This window comes from Taudactylus pleione, unplaced genomic scaffold, assembly GCF_031769625.1.
Source record: "Taudactylus pleione unplaced genomic scaffold, aTauple2 ptg000324l, whole genome shotgun sequence".
Classification (NCBI taxonomy): Eukaryota; Metazoa; Chordata; class Amphibia; order Anura; family Myobatrachidae; genus Taudactylus; species Taudactylus pleione.
Genome location: NW_028284725.1, coordinates 1993905 through 2015605, shown reverse-complemented (window position 1 = coordinate 2015605; position 21701 = coordinate 1993905). Strand labels below are relative to the sequence as shown.

Genomic DNA, 21701 nt, shown 5'->3' with positions numbered 1-21701 from the left:
GGCTGCCTCCCCTGGCTAGCATTTAACCCCTGGGTTGCCGGTCCCGCTTCCAGCCTATCACCCTGGTGGTCTAGCGGACACGCGGGGTATTCCTCTAGAGAGGGGGAGCCCGCCGCCGCTGCTAGCGCCTCCGGTCTGTCCCCAGAGACCGGAGGCTTCTGACTGCATAGAAAGTATCCGCAGGACGCCGCACGCGGCGACCTGCGGCTTACCTGATCCCCGGCGATCCGGCAGCAGTCACAGGAGTCCCCAGAGCCCGGCTAGTACAGACTCTGGGGTCCCGCCGCGATCCCCAGATCTGTACTGGCGTCGCGGCGCCAGCGGGGAGAAGGAGCGGCAGCATGGACGTCCTAAAGGACAGTCTGATGCTGCTGCTCTGATAAAAGACAAAATTTCTCTTTTAAAATAAAGCTTAGGGGCTGCTCCTGCAGCCCCACTGCGACAGGGTGACCCGACTCTGGCCGGGCACCAACTAAAACTGAGGTGCCTGTGGCTCGGGGTATAGAGGAGGACAGACCCAAGTGCATCCTGGGAGCAATGAAAGCTTTAACTGCGTGGTGCCCGTGGATCCAGATCCAGCTATACCCCAAGGTCAACCCTGTGGACCCCCTATGTACCCTGAAGTAGAAATAAGGCAATAAAACTGCTCATACATTATCTGTGTCACTACACTTCAGGGTGTTTATTTACTAAAGTTTGATTTTGGATTCTGATCAGATTTTCCATTCGATTTTAGTTCGATTTGATATAGGAGATTTACTAAAGCCAAAATCGAATGTCAAATGAAACTGAAAATTAGTTTTCACTCAAAATCGAATATAGGCAAAACATTGATGTTTTACCATTTCTCGAATTTAGGATCCCTTCATTTACTAACATTTTATTTGCAATCGAATGTAAAACAAAACTCAAAATCGGACTTCAAATCCCCAAATGAATAGAAGTGCTTCATGCTTTTGATTTCAGCATGAGCAGTTCTATTTGACACAGATGCATGCATACATCAGTTAGATGCGTGCATGTATCTTAGTGTAAAAAGCTTGTTTATGTGTTAATTTAAAAAAAAAATGACGTGGGGTCCCTCCCCAAAAGCACAACCAGCCCCGGACTTTTCATAGCCAGTCCTGGTTGTGTAAATACATGGGACAAAATGCGTAGGGTTTCCCTGTACTTAGCGCAACCAGCACCAGGCTCTGAGCCGGTGCTGGTTCTGGAAATACAGGGGGAAAATTGCATAGGGTTTCCCTGTAATTTCCATAACCACCACCTGGAGATTTCTAGCAGGGCGAGGGGGTAATGCCACAGCCAGGGAAACCCTACCACCGGGTCCCCCGGCCAAAGCATTACCCCTGACTCGAAAAAAGTTAAATTGCGCTTAAGCGCTACCCTCAGGGGGGGGGGAGCGAATACATTTCCAGGAGCCAATGATGTACTTATTGCCCATGCAACAGAGTAAGACTAGATACTCGTATTCTAGATGATAATGTGGATGTTATTGAATATGTTTAAATGTCTGGTAGCTTAATCACATGATAAACAATAAATCTGTGAAGCATACACTAATTTAATGACACCAAAAACATATATTAAAACATACCTGTACTAATAGGGCTTAACCATCCTAATTGGATTAAGAAAAATGATGAATCCCATGCATCTGCGCATGTGCAAACTGTTAGGCATCATGGAAAAAAGTCAAAGTAAAAAAGATGGAGTCCGCATCAACTATTAGTACAGGTATATAAGAGAGCTCTGGGTGACATGTAAGTATCCTCCTGAAGAAGTCCTGCTACAGAGATAGCTGACGAAATGTGCTGAGGCATTCCTGGTGTTCATGGTCCAAATTCTGTATCTAGATGACCCTAAGACAGATAAGCTGATTTTCCTGTTTTTAGATGTATGTTTTAGATGCTTTTTTTTATTATTAAATGTATGTTTTACACTACTCATTGGCATGAATTTCCTTTTATAAATGCTTCACCATGAAATGCTTCTAAGTGATATTGTGGGTGTTAAGGACAAACATTTTTGAGTCCGATGATGCGAGCACTTGAACTTTAATTTATGGTTTGAAGTGAATTGTTTTATTGAGAAAAATCTACTGCACATGCACTGTGAAGTTTTTTAGCACAAGCATGTTGCACGTTATATTTTGATATGATATTGCACTAGTGCACTTTGTATGCACAAATATATATAATCAGGTGGTGTTTCATCATTGCACAATATTAATTCATTGTTTTATTAATATATTTCCTTTTTTTGTTTTTCATTTTCTTTGAGTGTGAATTTACACACGTAAATATTTTCCTTTGGAGTCCTTTTTGGAAAAGATTAATATGTGAGCCATGATTCGGATGTGATTTGGAACTTATACACTAGATGGCGCTTCTGTTTCACAACATTTGAAATATATTTTTTATATATATATATATATATAAATCGGTATGTATTACCGCCGGACCCAAGTCCGGTGGATGAAATACCGATGCCAGAAGGCCGGCATATGAAGATCCCGACTGAGGTGAGCATTTACCCTAACCCTCCCCTCCTATTGCCTAACCCAAACCTCCCCCCAGTGGTGCCTAAACCTATCCCCCCCCCTCCCGGGGGTGCCTAACCCTAACCTTCCCAGGGGGGGTGCCTAACCCTAAGTCCCTCGGAGGTCCCTAAACCTAACCATTCTCCCCGTGGCTATGAGTGGCCGACGCCCGGCTTACCTACTTTCGTTATGCCGGGCGTCTGGATTTCGGCGAGGGGCTAATGATAGGCGTCGGTATTTAGACGCCTATCATCAGACCCATGCCAGGCCTTCACTGTCGGCTTCCTGACATTATATTTTGTACAATATAATATATGTGTGTGTGGGTGCATGTTACAGCTTCTTACCGCTGAGTTCATCTGCTCCAATCCACCTATCTCCTCTTCTGGGCAGTTGCTTCTTTAAGCCCGAGCCTCCAGCTCTGCAGGGATGTAAAGGTGTGAATTCTAGCACCATGTACAGTGGGGCCAACCACAGGCTGTGTATAAGTGTGTGTGTATGTGTATTATATAATTTATATGTACAACATCAATACTCTGCCTTATCTGCTCCCCGATGCTATTACTGTACCCCTCAGCCCACATAGAGGACCTGATTCAGAGGTAAAACATTGGACACAAGCCCCCAATGTTGTACTTCTGTGCATGTGTCAGAGTCGCACTGCTCAGGCGTCCCGATGGTTACTGCGGGGGACGCTTATTGGAGTTGCAGGGAGATCCATGCAATTTTGTTCATGGGTGGTGATTAGGGAGATGGTGGTGGGCGAGTCGGTGTTAGGAAATGCATCGCAAGACACAGTTCCCCATGCACTGGCAGCCATGATCCAACGGTCATTCTGATCAACCATGGGGTTACCGTAATGTCCGATGGTGCAGCCGATGTTAGATCGGCGATGCGTCTTTGTGCACACATTGACGGATTTGTGTCGCGGTTGGTGGGCGGCTCGAAATGATGCCCACCAACCTCAGTATTAGCATAAAGATGCAGTGGTGGCTACAAATTTGCTGCAGCTGCTACTGCAGATCCATCCACCTCTGTATCAGGCGCATTATTACTACACCCCCACCCCATTAGCCAGATAGCAGTAATATACCCCCTATAATAATTTACTATAACCCCACCCACCATCCAGATAGCTATAATATATCCCCCATATTATTACATACCCATCCCATTAACATTGCCCCTACAGATAGCATTAATACACCCACCCCCAGACTGCATTAATATGCCCCCCACACCTTCCCATATACTTACCTGAGCTGGAAGTAGGCTGCCTGCTCTCAGCAGACTGCGGAGCTCCAGGGGAGGAGAGAGAGACACTCAGAGGGGGGAATTCAATTCAACGCGATGTTGAATAGCCGCGGGAGGGAGCTCCTGCAGCTATTCAATTCGCGTTGAATTGAATCGCCCCCGCAGACATTGGAGAGAGGATGGGGTGGAGACTAGGGGAGTGGAGAAGCACAGACAGAGGGGAGGGAGAAAGGGGCAGGGCTTCACATAGAAGGGGCGGAGTCTTGGCCGTGAGAGGAGGGAGTAGAGACACCTTCACCGCAGTCGATTGGTGGCAGTGTGTGAAGGACAGCTCAGCACTGCAGCAGTGATGGCCCGATGATAGCAGCAATGCAGCTACTTGACCTTGGGGCAAAAATATGAAATTTTCCCATGGGTCAAGGGAGCCCGGGTTTACTTTACCCCCTTAATCCGGCTCTGGAAGCGTCCACGCTGTGCTTTACCTAGATGTGAATGCCTCAACACAATCCGGTTACGCCTCTTCGGCTGTCAGTGTAGGTATGATGGATATGCTTATGACTCTGCATTGCACGTGCTTACAGGCATCAAATTCCAGAGCATATGTACTGCGAATTCACAAAAGCTACGCTCCAGACTCCAGTATGTTTATCTCTGCACTGAGTCCTAATCTGTACCGTGTTTCCCTTCTTCTCTGGGGTATGCGTTCCGACCGCCGGAATGCCGAACTCATACCCTATACAGGAGCGGATTGGGATTTCAAAGTGGCCCTGGAAAATCCTGCTAAAGTGGCCTCATGTGCGCGTGCGTGTAAAAAAAGGGGGTGTGGTCTTGTGTTGAGGGACATGGCCTTATGTGAAATGCCATGCTTGCAAGCCATTTCCCCCTTCCCGTTTTCGTCATGGTGGGAACATGCCCACCACTCCGGGAGCTGATGGGTATGCCCCCAGTTCCTCTCTCCAGTGAATAAACAGAGCGAGCACGTGAATGAATATTTCTCCTTCATCCACTAGGGGACACTGGAGTCTCAATACAATGGGGTATAGGAGTGGGTTAACCGGGAGCTGGCACCTTAAAAAAAAAACTAACAGTAGCTAGCTCCTCCCCCTCTATACCCCCCCAAGCCAGTCTAAAAAAGTGTGCCCTGGGAGCTGGACGTTGATCTCCCGTTTAGGGCTTATTTTAAAAGAAAGAATGACCTCCAATCAGCAGGAGGATGGACAGGCAGCCCACTGCCCCTGCCTGTCTACACCTATGGATGCTGCCGGGGGAGACCTCACCGCTACTGCACAAAGGTTTGCGCTGAGGTCTCCTGCTACAGAGACCTCAGTCTCTGGGGAACCCAGATACGCGCTGGTTGCAGTGCTCATAGCGGGTTCCCACAGCACATGCCCACCGCCGGCAGCATAGGCAGGGTCAAGGTTAGTGTCACCTGGCTCCCTGCTTAGCAGTGGAGCCAGGACTTTATAATAGGCGGGCATTTCACAGTTGCCGCTTGCGCGGAAGGCGCCATAGCAGGGGGGGGGGCGGAGCCTAAGTTTTTTCTTCTGCCTCCCATCAGTCTCAGCGCTTCTAAAGAACGTTGAGGGGCCATTTTGGAGCACTACTAAGTGAAGGAGCAGGCTGTGTCTGGAGTCAGGCTAGTACTCAGTTATCAGCCCTTGCTATTATTGTTGCAGCGTTATTCAACTAGCGCTGTACAGTGCATTGCTTATCGCCCTCTGTGCCCCTTGTCAGTCATAGGTGCGATTGTGATTACTACTGTCGTTTTTTTCTGTGTGTGTGTGTGTGTGGTAACAGTAATGTCTACCAAGGGGTCTAAGGCAGCCCAAAAGGCCATTTCCTGCAAGACTTGTGGGGAAAAATTCACACAGGGACAGCCTAATGCTTCCTTACTGTGTGATAATTGCATGTCTCAGCCTCAGGACTCTGTTAATGTGAGTCAGCCTATGTGGTCGGATCAATTAACATCAGTTATATCCAACCTGTCATCTGAGTTGGAAGCAGCTCGCAGAGACAGGGAGAGGCTGAATCAGACAGCAGCTGAACCAGATTGGGCCCGATCTCTAGCAAGATCGGTTGAGGGTCTTACAAAGGCAATATCCCAGACTCCCTCTGCATCTACTCAGGTCCTTAGTAAAAGGTTGATTCATAATCCCCTACATTGGGATGAATCAGACGAAGAGGATGTTCAGGAACAAGAGGAGGGGGAAGTGCAGGAGGAGGAGGTTCAGATTACTGAGGAAATTGAACCTGCATCACAAGGGGTAGAGGCCTTGATTACAGCAGTACGACAGGTGTTACATGTGGAGGAGGTAGAGGTAACTGCAAAAGCGTCTATTTTTGGTAAAAGGGTTAAGCAGTCCGTTACCTTTCCAGCATCGGAGGAGCTGGATGATATTCTCTCTATTGCATGGAAACACCCAGATAAGAGATTTCAAATGAACAAGAAATATCTCTCTTATTACCCCTTTCCCTTTTGTGTGAAACTCCTCCTGCGGTAGACCCATCAGTAGCCCGTCTTTCTAAAAAGACAGTACTTCCAGTGCCGGATGCTGTTGCTTTAAAAGAGACAGGAAGCTGGAACAGACATTAAAATCTCTATACACTGTAGCAAGGGTTTTGATGCGTCCGACTCAAGTCTGCTGTTGGGTGAACAAAGCCATTGAGAATTGGGCTTTGCAGCTAGCGGAAGGAATTAGGTCCAGTGCACAACCCGATGACCTCATTCAGTTAGCTGAGCAGATTGCAGAATCAGCTGCATTCCTGGGGGAAGCGTCAAAGGACATTTGCAGTCTATCCGCCAGATCTTCAGCATTGGCTGTGTCAGCTAGAAGGGCTCTGTGGTTGCGTCAGAGGCAAGCAGACGCAGTCTAAGAGAGCAGTCGAGGCTCTTCCTTTTACGGGGGAGGTTCTTTTCGGCTCGGAATTAGATAAGTGGATCTCACAAGCTACAGGTGGAAAGTCCACTTATTTACCATCTGCTACCCCTCCTCCTACCAAAAGTCCCTCTGCAGGTCCGTCCTTTCGGTCCTTTTGTGCCCCTGGGAGATTTAGAGGGTGTGCTAGAGGAGGCCCAGCATTCTCCAGGGGTACCAGAGGCCGGGGTAGAGCATTGTCTTCAGCTACCTCCAGCTCACTGCAGGATAAAGCAGCTGCAAAGCCTACCGCATGACGTTCTCCCTTCTCATTTGGGGGACCCCAGAGTAGGGGCTCGGCTCCTACGTTTCAAGGACATTTGGAACCAGTCTTGTCAGGACGCCTGGGTTCGGGATGTCATTGTTCAGGGACTAAAGCTGGATTTCAGAATAAAGCCTCCCTCTCGTTTTTTCAAGACCGGTTTACCTCAGGTTACAGAAAAACGTGTAGCTATCCAGGAGGCAATACAAAAACTGTTATTGTCTCAGGTAATAGTGAAGGTTCCATCCCACCAGAAATGTCAAAGGTTTTATTCCAGTTTGTTCGTTGTGCCCAAGCCGGACGGCTCCATGAGGCCCATCCTCAATCTCAAGGAATTAAACCCTTATCTGCGAGTCTTCAGATTCAAAATGGAATCTCTCCAATCCGTGATTGCGAGTCTCGAGAAAGACGAGTTTTTAGTGTCCCTCGACATAAAGGATGCTTATCTCCATATATGGCCCCCTCATCAGGTTTTTCTTCGTTTTGCAATACTAGACTCGCATTTTCAATTTCAGGCCCTGCCTTTCGGTCTTTCGTCAGCACCAAGGGTGTTTACAAAGATTATGGCAGAAATGATGGCCCTGCTGCATCGTCAGCGTATTGTCATTGTTCCATATTTGGACGATCTCTTAAAGGCCTCATCACGGGGTCGCCTGTAAAAGGACATTCATCTAACGCAGCGTGTTCTCTTACAACACGGATGGATCCTAGATCCTAAATTTCAAGAAATCCTCCCTGATCCCCACCCAAAGCCTGCTTTTTCTGGGAATGATACCTGACACAAGGGAACAAAAAGTATTTTTGCCCCAGAACAAGGTTGCCCCCATTCAGCACCTGGTGCGCATGGTTTTACAGCATCGCTGGGTGTCGGTACATCTCTGTATCCGTCTTCTCGGGAAAATGGTAGCAGCTTTCGAGGCGATACAATACGCAAGATTTCAGTGGTCAGGGTCCCACCTGTTTCTACATCAGAGGGTCCTTTTGGCGCCGCAAACACGAACATCCCTCATATGGTGGATGAATCCCTCTCACCTGTTGGCGGGAAGAAGATTTGCGATGTGTGATTGGATACTACTCACCACGGACGCAAGCCTAAGAGGGTGGGGAGCATTGACCCTGGGAAAGCATTTTCAGGGGCTCTGGACTCAACGGGAAGCAAGTCTATCCATAAATGTGCTGGAGTTGAGAGCAGTGTTTTATGCCCTTCAGAAGGCGCAGCCCATATTGAGGGTCAGGCGATCCGAGTTCAGTCAGACAATGCCACGGCGGTGGCATATATAAACAAACAAGGCGGCACAAAGAGCAGAGCCGCTATGAGGGAGGTAAGCAGGATTTTGATATGGGTAGAGAAATTTGCAGTAGCAATTTCTGCAATATTCATACCAGGAGTAGAGAACTGGGAGGCCGACTATCTCAGTCGGCAGAACATCCATCCGGGGGAATGGTCCCTGAATCCTCAGGTGTTCCATCAACTGACTCTGCGGTGGGGCTGTCCGCAAGCCGATCTCATGGCGTCAAGAGTAAATTACCAGTCTTCTACTCCAGGACAAAGGATCCTCAAGCTGCGGCGGTGGACGCACTGTCAGCTCCGTGGCCCTTCCATTACATCTACGTCTTCCCTCCGTTTCCTCTCATTCCACGCTTGCTCCAGAGAATCAAGCGAGAAAGAGTCAAGGTACTACTAGTAGCACCAGATTGGCCCAGGCGAGCGTGGTACTCGCAAGTACAAAATCTGTTAATAGACGAACCTTGGCCCCTACCCCTTCAGGAGGCTCTTCTTCTGCAGGGGCCGTTCGTTTATCAGAACTTATGGCGGCTTCGTTTAACGGCTTGGCCGTCCTCAGAAGCAAGGGGATCCCATCCAGCGTGATTCCCACTATGCTGCGGGCCATGAAGGATGTCACCTCTCAGCATTACTATCGCATATGGAAGGCTTATGTTGTTTGGTGCGAGAGATGTAATTACCCTCCAGCAGTTTTTAGGACATCACGTCTCCTCCTTTTTCTTCAGGCCAGTCTAACAGCGGGCCTTCGTCTAGGTTCCTTAAAGGTACAGATATCTGCATTGTCAATTTTGCCTTGCTTCCAGATGTTCAGACCTTTTTACAAGGAGTCATCAGAATTCAACCTCCTTTCGTACCGCCCACTGCACCTTGGGATTTGGATTTAGTTTTAACGTTCCTTCAGTCTGAAACCTTTGAGCCTTTACACAGGGTAGAAATTAAGTATTTAACCTGGAAGGTGGTTCTGCTGTTGGCGCTCGCCTCAGCAAGGCGAGTGTCGGAGCTCAGTGCCTGTCGTCCCTCCTTCCTCATTTTTCATGAGGATAGGGCGGAGTTACGCACGTAGAAATCCTTTCTTCCCAAGGTAGTGACTGCTTTTCATATAAATCAGCCGATAGTGGTACTAGTTTTCAAAGACGATTCTCCAAATTCAAAGTTATTGGATGTAGTCAGGGCTCTTAAGATTTACGTGGACCGGACAGCTTCCCTCCGTAAATCTGACGTTTTATTTATTACATTTGATTTGGCCCGTCCAGGTTGGCCGGCGTCCAAACAAACCATTTCAAGATGGATTTGCCTGGCTATCAGACAGGCTTATGTGGTGGCTTCCAGACAACCACCTAGTACCATTACCGCTCATTCAACACGCTCGGTAGGTCCTTCATGGGCGGCTGCTCGGGGGGTTTCATTAAACCAACTTTGCAGAGCAGCTACTTGGTCGGGAAAGCATACTTTCCTTAAGTTTTATCGATTTGATACTTTTGTGGCCTCCGCTTCTGAGTTTGGTCGTGCAGTACTGCAGGGTTCTCAGCGCTCTCCCACCCGGGATGTAAGCTCTGGGACGTCCCCATTGTATTGAGAATCCAGTGTCCCCTAGTGGATGAAGGAGAAAATAGGATTTTGGTACTTACCGATAAATCCCTTGCTCCGATTCCACAGGGGACACTGGACGCCCTCCCTGCGCTGTTCTTTTCTGCAAGATGCTACAGTTGTTGCATTAGGTCGTTTGATTGGTCTGTTACCGTTTTTCTTTCTGTGTATGATGTGTTAGCACATGGATGTAGTTATTGTAGCTTTTATGTCTCCTTCTCCTTACTTCCAGCTCGCCTCGGGCACAGTTATTTTTAGACTGGCTTGGGGGGGGGGGGGGGTATAGAGGGGGAGGAGCTAGCTACTGTTAGTTTTTTTTTTTTTTAAGGTGCCAGCTCCCGGTTAACCCACTGCTATACCCCATTGTATTGAAACTCCAGTGTCCCCTGTGGAATCGGAGAAAGGGATTTATCGGTAAGTACCAAAATCCTATTTTTCTTACCTATATGATTTCTTCCAACGAGGAACCTCTGAAGAAATTGATCCTTCCTGGACAGGCAGCGTTTGAGTCTGTATTCACTATTCCTGCAGGAGATCACATGGTCTGGAAGCCACCTGTTTCTGTAGGAATAAAACCAGTGGGGCGGGATGTACTAAGGTTGCGGTGACCATTCCGCCATTCATCGCAACCTTACTAATCGCATATGTACTAACATATGCGATTAGTATCACAAAGGACAGCTCTTGCGATAAGAGCTGCCCTTTGCGAAATAGCCGACGCCGGGTGAGGGGTTTCCGTGGGACCCCGTCCCCTCTAAATCCAGGGAGCTTCCTAATGGTCACATGTGCAGGAAGCCCCGGGCTCCTCCTCCCTGCACCCGGAAGAAGATTAGGAGGAGGCGGATGACCCAGGAGGAGCGCGGGCCGGCGACAATGGAGTGCAGGTGAGTGGGGGCCAGCGCTGGGCGACGAGGCGGCGGCGAACCGTCAGGAGCAGGGTGCGGGAAGAAGCCCATAGGCTTCTATAGGGTAACGCCAGGTTTTTCTGGCGTTACCCTCCGTGCCGAAAAAAGGGTGGCCAAGGCTTAGTACATATGGAAATGCGGTAAAAACCCAGAAAACAGAGTTTTTACCGCATTTTTCCTTTAGTACATCCCGCCCATGGCATCAACATGTAGTGGCTGTAAAGTCAATGTTCAATAAAGGAAGAGAGGGGTACCATGGAGGACTGGAAGGTGAGTAGGGGAAGAGTGCTATTCCTAATACAGGTCACTAGAGCCCATTTTGCCAGTACAGACCGGTAAAAAAATTGTACTGTACACAGGGCTGTCTTAACAGCAGTGTGGGCCCTAGGCAAAGCAATGCACTGGGGCCCCTACCAACCTATTCTATTCTAGCCTGGTGGTATTTATTGCACTTTTTTTTTTTTTTAGTGGGAGTGGAGAATGTAACATCCATTCCCCCTTAGGAAAAAATAAAACACATTGGCCCCCGACAAGAAAAAAGATTGGTCCCCATGGGGTAAAAAAACTCACAACAGCCCCCGAAGCACACACATAGTCCAATACAGGATAAAATAAAACATTGATTCAATGATTACCCACGCAGGGAAAACTATAAACAACACATACATTGATTCCCCCCAGGCCCTCAGCACCGCCCTAAGCCCTTGTAAACTCATAACCATCCTCTGCTCCTCAGCCCCTCAGCACAATCCTCAGCCCCTCACCACCATCTTCAACCCCTCACCACCATCTTCAACTCCTCAGCACCATCCTCTGCCCCTCAGCACCTTATTCAACCCTTCACCACCATCTTCAACTCCTCAGCACCATCCTCTGCCCCTCATCACCTTCCGCAGGTCGTGTCTTAGCATCACCGTTCCCCAGATTCTCCTCACCCCCTGTTTATCCAACACCCCGCCCCCCCTTTTGACACTAGTCGGTCAGGCAGACTTATTAGATAGAGTTTACTTACTGGCCGGCGCTGGCTCCTGCTCCTTGACTTCTGTGTACACCGTGGGCTGCCGCTGCTGCTGTGCATGTAGGGAAGGCTGCGCTGCACTGCAGACATAGAGGGTGATGGAGGGGGGCTGCATATGGACTGGAGGTGGAGCTGTCAGTAGTGACTGACGGCTCCGCAAAGGCTTATGGTAGGAGCTGCTGTGGGTGGGTATGTGCAGCAGCTCCCCGGTCGGCCATTTTTCTTCAACTACAGGGCGCTGCTAGATCGGAGTTAAGCTCTGATCGCAGCAGCGGCCGGCGGAGAAGAGCAGTGGGAATGAAGTGCGGCCACACAGGGGCTGGCGACCCAATCTACCCCTGGTGGTGTGCACTCATCAACCGCAGGGGGGGAATGTTGTGGTGTCGCTCGTCACGGAGGGGGGGGTGGCTGGCGGATCCGGACAAAAAAAAAAAAAAAAAACATTTACCAACTGGCCGCGGCAGCAAGGGGGCTGGTGGGCCCCTTGAAGCTTGGGGCCCTTGGGCAACTGCCCATTAAGCCCAATGGAAGAGACGGCCCTGACTGTCACATTTGGAGGGTACTTTTTTCTGGCTATATTTCAAAAATTAAAGTCCGGGACACATTCGGATTCCGCCAATGCAGTAAACCTGCACCGCAAAACCCTGGTTTACACCAAGCAAAATAACTGGCAGACCACACATAGACTGCAGCAGGGTATAGATCATGGGGTTAATGATACAGGACACGTGGAGGTAACGTTTGGCACGCCAGCTGCAGTGGTACTACACATCCCAGCATGTCACACAACAGTTTTGCTGCTTGATCAACCCAAATCTGTGGAAAGGCATGCTGGCATGTGAAGTGTCAGCTGAGTGCCACACATGGGTTGGGTACGGGATGCCGGCGGTCAAAATCCTGACACTGGCATCCCAACAGGGTTAGGATACCTACACTTGTCACCCAGTATCCAAACCCTCCCCCTTTCCTTACCCATAACCCTCCCTGGTGCCTAAACCTTACCTAACCTCCCTGCACCCTAAACCTAAAACTCCTCCTTACCCCAGTACTTACAGTCAGGATGCCTGCGGTCGGGATACTGGCGCCAGGATTCTGACAGGTGTTGGGCATTCTAAGTACCGGTATCCAGACTGTCGGGATGTCGACTACATCCCCCACACATTGCCTTCCCCCGAATTAGAATACTCAGCTTAGAGTGTCTCTCCACCTCCAATGGAACTGTAAGTCCAGCCATGCCCTAAAAAGAGCTTTTCAAAGTGTGCTGGGACTTGTAGTTCATAACAGGGAAGCTAGACATATGACACTGCCTTACCTCATTCACCTTCTCATCCTGCTCAGGCTCCTCATCCTCTGTAAGCAGAATCCTCTTCTTCCACCTTGTGCTGGTCCTGGGGCAGTGCATACCTCTCAGTGCTGGATGACACTTTGCTGCTGCTGGCTCCTGTCACTGTCTGCTCCTCTGGCCAGCTTGCTGTGCATGCAAAGAAGGTGAAACTGAAAGTAATCAGTGTAAGCTCCCCGGACTGTACCATCAGTAACCGGGGGAAGGGGGGGAGCGTTCTCAGAGTGGACTGAATTGTCCCAGGTAGGGACATATTCAATTAGATGCTTAAAGTCCAGTACTTTTCGCATGCCGGACTTTTCACCGTCATCGCTGGTTTCCATGCTCGTCCCCGCTAATCCCCGTATTCAATTAGAAATCAGTGAAAACGGCACCCGGCGAAAAGTACTGTCAAAAATGGGGAAAACACTCTGTACCCCCCAAAAAGCTGCACTAACATAGGGGATAACTATAGGGGTGTTCTAGTACCCCTAATAAAGCTATTCTGGGGAGGTTTTTTTCTTCAAAAGCTTGCTATTAGCATTTTGCATAAGTGGTGAAGAATGGCATTAAGCAATATTTTTTCATCAAAATAACTAGTCCCAGCAAATTTGGGGTACATGAAATTAGGTGCTAGCATATTTTTAAGTTGCTAATGTGAAGTTTTAAAAAACGTAAAAAATCCACCTTCCGCAAGCACCTGCAATCTTAAAAACACCTGGGGCATACTTTGGGACCCCCTGAAGCCTATTTCGCTAGTTTTTAAGTTTGTCCCCCAACTTTGTTTTTTTTTGCCCCCAAATTGAAAGTACTTTTTGGGGTGTTCTTAATTTTTGTTTTACTTTTTTTGGCACAGTTTACCTTTGGCGGGCGGGTGGTTCCCGCAAGTTTGCACCCAAAAACCCCAATTTTGCACTTTTTTTCGTCAGCTTTCATAGGCGAATCTTTTTCGCCTACTCCAATGCATTGACTTTCCGGACCGGCGAAAAGTCTTTGGAATTGAATACAGAGATAAGTTTTCGCCTGGCGAAATGACGTCACTGGCGAAACTCTTTCGCCGAAAGCGGCTTTTCGCTCCTAATTGAATACGGTCTTGCTGATGTCTCATTGATCACTAAGGTTAGCCTAATTTACATGGCCCTCACACCCGGCACACAGTGGACCGGTTACTGCTTGGACTCCTCATTAAAGCAGACCCCCTCCCCCTGTAGTGGAGAGGGCCAGCCCTGGTGAGTAGGGATGGTCATCGGTGGTGGAACCATCAATGGTTACAAACTATTCACTGGATGACCATCAATGGTTTCACCAACCGATGATCATCCCTGTCTTTTGACTGACTGGCCTTTAGGCCAATCAGAAAATGGGGCGGGGCTTTGCGGATGTCGGGGTCGGAGCTATGTTTTGTGTCCCGTCACTTGGTAAAAACGACAACAACATTCGGTTATGCTTTTACATCGATTGAGGGAAACCATCTGGTTCTCCCCCATCGATGTCAAAAAACATTCGACATCGGCCATAAACCATCAATGATTTTGAATCATCGATGGCCATCCCTATTGGTGAGTCAGTGTGTACTCAGAGATGCTCCCTCTACCGGCTTCAGTGACAGCCGCAGCCGCCCTCCACCAGCGCAATACCAGCACAAAGTCAGCCCCAATTTCGGGACCTACAGCAGCCCTAGCGGCCCCACAGGTGGAGGTCCACCAGTAATCTTCCCGGTAAATATTATGGCCAATCCGCCCTGACCCTATGTAGAGATGATTAACAGCTCCTTTATTAATGTAAACTTTTCATTGTTTTGTCCGAAAATACCATAACTATCGTAGATTTAAATTTTTTTTAATACATTTGTAGAGATATGCACCTAGACATATGTTTTATCGTCAGATCTCCCAGAAAATGAACATTTTTTAAAAAAAAGTAAAGAAAACATCCAATAAGTATAACCTAAATTATTTCCATTTTGGGACCACTGGAAAAAAAAGTATTTGCACCATTATGTAAAATAGAGTACACCTCTCTAAAAACACCTTGTTGACCCCAGCCAGCTTATTTATATAGTCCTGTTTCACACTGAACCCAGAATGATCCATGTCTGCTCATCTTTCCCCATCAGGCTGTGCAAGCTTTGACAAAGGAAATGGTAAAGACAAAGGTTTGCGTTTTATGGTGCACAGAGAAATTGTTTATTTTTTTTTAAATAAAATATAACTTTTATTGCAGTTATTAAAATGTTTTAATAAGTGCAATAAAAGTTATATTTTAATTCTTTTTTAAAATGTCTCTGTGCACCATATAACGCACTTTTTTGTCTTTCCGATTTCCTTTGTGTATAATTTGTTTATGAAGTGGTAGCACCCCCTAGCTTCCTACACTGCTATTTTATAAAATAGCAAAAGGGAACCCTGTATTGTATTCTAAAATATAGAATAAATATCTTGTGCGGTTGGTTTCTTTCTCTGTATATGAATGTGCAAGCTTTGATACTGCCTACGGACGGCCGCATCGAATGGTCAGTGTTTCTCCTTGCAGAGTATTACATCACCGCACTTCAGAAAGAAGCAAGTGATAATGGCAACCATCGCAATCCGAGAATCAAGCGCCAAATCCATCACCAACACCATTGGACTGAAAACATTGATGGTTGTGAACCATCGGTTAGCAACAGCCACCCCTAATATTGCCGCAGACCTCACCGTGGCATGACACAAATCTATGTTATCCCTATAATAGGTGCAGAATTTCAGCATCAGAATGTTACCGGCAGTTGTCTATGTGAATCAACTTCGTGTCATTGTAACTTCCTTACACAAGGTGGCAGTATTTAGACGTGTAATACCGTGAGATGCTGTTTTATGCTTTCTGTGTACTGTGATGATGCATTTTAAATAATTCAGGTACAATTTTAGGAAGGTCACTTCTGTACAAGTGGGATAATGTTAACAATACTGCAGTGGTTCCCAAACTGTGCGCCGTGGCATCCTGGGGTGCCTCGGGACACTTGCAGGGGTGCCTCAGGTTGGTGGTCCAGCACCAAATCAAATTCTTTATGGTCAATGTAATGTAAATATGTGGACAAACAGAAGCATAAACATGTCTACCACTATATAACCAAGCCAAAGGATGACAAGTAAGCACAATTTACTTCACTGTATTACTTCACTGCATTTTTTTCTGAATTTCTCAATACCAAACTTTTAGCTTAGGGTTGCCGCCAAAACAGTGCTGATGCACTAGGGCGCCGTGGTTCAAAAAAGATTGGGAACCTCTGCAATACTGTAATGAAGATATCACAGTTTAACTAATCAATGGTAACAGGAAAAGCTGTTATTTCCTGTTGTGCGACATTATTATTACTATTATTACCAGTTATTTATATAGCGCACACATATTCCGCAGCGCTTTACAGAGTATATTTGTCCATTCACATCAGTCCCTGCCCCAGTGGAGCTTACAATCTATATTCCCTACCACATTCTCACACACATACACACTAGGGTTCATTTTTTGTAGGGAGCCAATTAACCCGCCAGTATATATTTTTGGAGTGTGGGAGGAAACCGGAGCACCCGGAGGAAACCCATGCAAGCACAGGGAGAACATACAAACTCCACACAGTTAGGGATTATGCAACTGTTTTTTCAATAATACATATATGATACTACTGCATGATGGCTGTGATTGTAGTGTGTGCATGTGTTTGCACGATATGAACTATGCACTTTAACATGTGTTGGCGGATCACAACTTTCCTTACGGAATGCGTGGTGGATGCAAAAATTCCCCTATTTTAGCCAGAAATATATTGTTTTATGAGTCTAGATATTAGAATAAGATGCAAAGTGCGCAATTTGTAACTATAGCGATTTATTTGGAGGCGTTCCTCATTTACGGGGGCTCAAATGAAGAGTAATCACACTTCAAATATTTCCTTTCAATTGTACTCCTCCAGGATTAATATGCTCAAATCACTCAATATAATGAAATGCAGTAAATTTATGACACTTTAAATATTTACGACACTTTTAATATACGCAGTGGCGTATATTTAGTTCCGGCCCACATGTCATATGCATTTTAAATGTATTCAAGATGCTCCGACATAACATCATAATTTGAAAGAGATATATTACAAATGTATCCATAAGAATCACTGTACAGTCATGCAATCCTCACCGATGATCAAAACATCAAATAAGTATATGTTTCATTCTCTAATCTTATTCAGTGAGATAAATACATAAAATTACCAAACTGTGTCCTGTGCAAATTACATCTAAACAGGAAACAAAGCAATCAGCTCTTATATTATAATTCTGAACTTACAACCTATTGAGTATATAAACATGAAAATGACATGTAAACGTCAGGATTAAAAGAAGGAGTAAATATATTCTTGATGTAAGTCCTCAGTACTAAATGGTTGCAATAAACCTCAAGAATTTTAATTATTTATGTGGTATATGCTAGTGAATGTCAGGCCTTTCAATCTACTTGACAGTGTAAGGGAGGGCCTCCAATATAATGGCTAGTATATGAGAGGACCTCAAATATAGTGACTAGTGTAAAGAGGGCCTTTAATCTGGTGGCTAGTGTAGGAGGACTTCCAAACTGATGGCTAGTGCATGATGAGACCTTCAATCTGGTGGCTTGTATATGGGAGGACCTCCAGTCTGGTGGCTAGTGTTTGGGAGGACCTCCAGTCTGGTGGCTAGTGTTTGGGAGGACCTCCAATCTGGTGGCTAGTGTATGGGGGACCTCTAATCTGGTGGCTAGTGTATGGGAGGACCTCCAATCTGGTGGCTAGTGTATGGGAGGACCTCCAATCTGGTGGTGAGTTTTAGGTGCTACTATCAATCTGGTTGACAGTGTATGCCAGGACTTTCAATCTGCTGACTAGTTTATGGAAGGACGTGCAATGTGATGAAGATTGTATGCCCGAGTACACTGACATTTATTCTTAAAAAAACCTTTTTGACTGATGGCTTCCCCTTCCGCCACCACTGTATTTTGACTGGTCCTACAGCTCGCTTGCTCTCAGAGGGGATAATGGCAAGATTTGTCAGAAAATCTAGCTAGAAGGTACCAGGGTACTCTGATACTGTATCTAAATATTGTTGGACACATTTAATAACCCTGGCTTACCCATAATGTTATTAGAACGTTGTAGCTGATACCCTTACCTTACGAGTCTCTGACTGCACCTCCCCTCATTTTCCATTAATATTGCTCCAAGTGTCCAGAGAGTGTAAAGATCCGGTCCAGGATGTGTAGAGGAAATGCAGATCCAGTACAGATGTAGAGAGGGAGTCCAGGTATGTCCAGGTCATGCAGGTGCACACTTCCAATACTATATCAGATCCACGTCCTAGAAGTGAGACCCATTGGAGGCATCTAGGAACTTTTGAGCTTTTACTCCAAGTGTAAGCAGAACTTCAGAACTCGTCTATACACCTGGCATGTGTCACTCTTACAGGTGTCCACTGCACCAGACACAGAACTGAATATCCTCACTGAACCCCACATTAACTACAGTTCTGGCCTTATACTATCTTAATACAGCCAAAACTAACCCTCTGCTAACATTCACTTCTATATTAATTCAGTATTGGGACTACTCCCTGTATTATCCTCTTGAGCTAGGTTTATTCTTCTTCTCCCCAATCATTCTTGATCCCCGCCATGGGGAAGGTATGTAAAATAACTAAGTATCTTTCTGCAACCTCAGTGCTAACACTCAGATCACCGCCTCATTTCTATACTGATCTCCTGAAGTTATAGCTGTTACTTGTGTGTAATCTTATTTACTTTACAGGTTACGAGGTGTGCCTGTAGGTCTAAATGTGAATACTGCCTGTGTTAGGACCACAGTCTATAATGAAGCGGTTGGGGCTAAAAATGGGGTCTTTATTATTTTGTTTCCAGCAATACCACTGTATACACCATCATCGATAATATGTTGTGACAGCTTCATCCTTAAGGTTTACGTGAAGCAGTGATGTTCTCTATAAGGAATTGGAATGTAAGGCCACCAGATGTGTTCCCGCCGGACGTAATACCGAAGCCATAAGCCCGAACAGTGGAGATCCCGACTGGGGCTGGTAAGTACCCTAATGCTCCCACTCCCCCCGCCCAACCCTCCCATAGTGATGCCTAACCCCCCCTTCCCGCACCCTAACCCTCCCGGGGGGGTGCCTGACCCTAACCTCCCCCCAGTGGTGCCTAACCCACCCTTCCCCTTGCCTAAGCCTCATCCTCCCTGGGGGTGCCTAACCCTAAGTCCCCCCAGGTGTGCCTAAAACTAACACCCCCCCGCGGCTCACAGTCCCGGCTTACCGTCGTTCGGGATGCCGGCTGTATTATATAAGTCACTATAAAGATCTCTGTAAATTGTATAAATGTCACGAGACCACTCTGTGTTGTAATTTGGACACACATCCCTCTGCTTTGTATACTGGTCACTAGAACAGACCCTGCATTGGTCAGATTGTGCTGGGTTGTTTCTAAATTAGTGATGAGGGGCTCGGTTTTGCCTCGGAGCTTCTCAATTTTGGATCTCAGAATGAGGCAAAACCTCACCTCTAACAGAAAACGATGACATTTTGTCTCATTCTGAGATCTGAACTTGGCAGGAAGATCCGAGCCAAAACTGAACCGCTCACCTCGAGTCTAAATATAGACGTGAAATATTTTTTTCATATATATCATTGCCTGTGTAATACTAAAAGACAAACCATGTCCGCAGGATTTTACCAATACCCAGCTTTGTAGTGGTGCGCTGCTGACGCCAGTGTGTGGTGACCTCCGGACCAGAACTCTGCTAGTGGAAAGACGAATAACTTGAGAAAATCTTCCTATAATTTCATCAGTAGAGAGCCCCTTTCTCCAGATACAGTCTCTGAAATGATAGATAAATAATGGTCAATGAAAACAAGGCAACATCTGAATTCATTATGTGGGGGCTGATGCAGTCAATTTCTCTAATACAGCACCCAGCAAGGCCTCATACGTGTACATACTCCCTGCCACATGGGGGGGGGCTAAGGGGACCAGGGTTGTCTTAACAGTGTGGACCCTGGGCAAAGCAATGCACTGGGGCCCCTACCCACCCATTCATGGGAAAAAAATGTAAATGGTCAATAAAATTAAACCCTCCTGCATGCCCATCAGACCTCCCACACATGCAGAGAGACTCTGTCTGACTGGTCTGAAGCCGGCGGATGAAGTGAAACTGGGACTGAGGTGAGAACTCATCACCGGGGGGAGGGATGGAATGGGAGAGGTTAGATCAGGATACAGTGCACCAGCGGCCGGCTTATAAAAATATCACACATTTACCAACTGGCCACGGCTGCAGGGGGGCAGGTTGGCGGGCCCCTAAAAGCTTCGGGCCCTTGGGCAACTGCCCAACAAGCCCAATGGAAGAGATGGCCCTGAAGGGGACAACTGTACCGGGCCCCAAGGTACAGAGGGTCTGAGGTCTTTATGGTCCCCAACTACTCAGGGTCATGCCAGGATTAAAGTGGGCCGAACGCCACAGCCCTGCACATAGTTCTTGCTGACTGCCTGCCAATCAAGTAACTCCTCCCCTGAGCAGAGTGCTCAAAGGGCTGTGCGCTACCCAGATGAATAAATATTGTGGGCGGCGCCGGAGCTACAGTCAGTTGGCCAGCCCGTCTCCCCATCCTGTGGCATGCTGAGAGTGAGGGATGGGGGGGAGGTGGATCGGGAAGTGGTCAATGAAGGGGGCCGCATAGATATCAGTATACTGTGCCCCAAGATATGTTGCCGGCCCTGCGTGCACACTCACTAGCCTCGGAAACCCATCTAAATATCCCACACAAAATATTGATTTTACATGTGAATTGCTCTATTCCACATTTAGCATGACACCCGGATCTGTTCTTCTCTTCCCATCAGCAGTGCCACCACACCAATCCATATATTTCCACTGAAAACACATGCTCTTGAGCAGAAATAGGCACAAGATGTACGGAAGTTTTATTTATTTTGTAGAACCACATTTTTTAGTTTTTTTATTTGCAGCTTCATATGGTAAATAAGTCTTAAATGGCTGTAATGAACAGTCACAGCCACTAGATGTCTCTTTAAACCAGTGCAACTCAGTTTGCTGGCATTCCATTCTGTTTATTAACTCTAATGTTGTATACTTACTGCAAGCGTTCATTACTGTATGGGAAAACCCTTTCCTTAGGCTGCTGTGGGGAATGACTAGAGCTGTCAACACATGCTGCGATATTGGCAGTGAAAAGCTAAGCCCAATAATAATCTCATTGAAATCAAGCAGGTTATTATCAGTCATGTTTTGTTAAATGTACTGTAGCTGTTTGGTAAATGCACCAAAAGCCTGGGGGCGGGATGTACTATGCATCGCATTATGGATGCGGTACATCCCGCCACCTATAGGGTGCATAGCAGCGTCAATAACGCCAGTATGCACCTAGCATTAGGAAAAGAGCTGTCCTTCACAATGACAGGACTACAGGGTTTTTGACGCGAGCGTTCTATCTGCGCATGCATGCGTTTCTAGGATCTCTGCCGAATATTGCCTACTGCACAGCGATTCAACTTCGATTAGGGAGGCACTGTGG

General features: G+C 46.9%; 1 protein-coding gene across 1 annotated transcript in view; it reads right to left on the bottom strand.

Moving 5' to 3' along the window:
• The window catches only part of LOC148509501 (stabilizer of axonemal microtubules 3-like), a 33292-nt gene extending 20074 nt beyond the window's left edge, over positions 1-13218 (bottom strand). The window contains exon 1 of the mRNA XM_088443036.1: positions 13081-13218. Within this exon, the coding sequence (XP_088299162.1) occupies positions 13081-13170 (90 nt within the window). The 5' untranslated portion in view covers positions 13171-13218. The remainder of the gene's footprint in view (positions 1-13080) is intronic.
• Positions 13219-21701: the final 8483 nt, after the last annotated feature.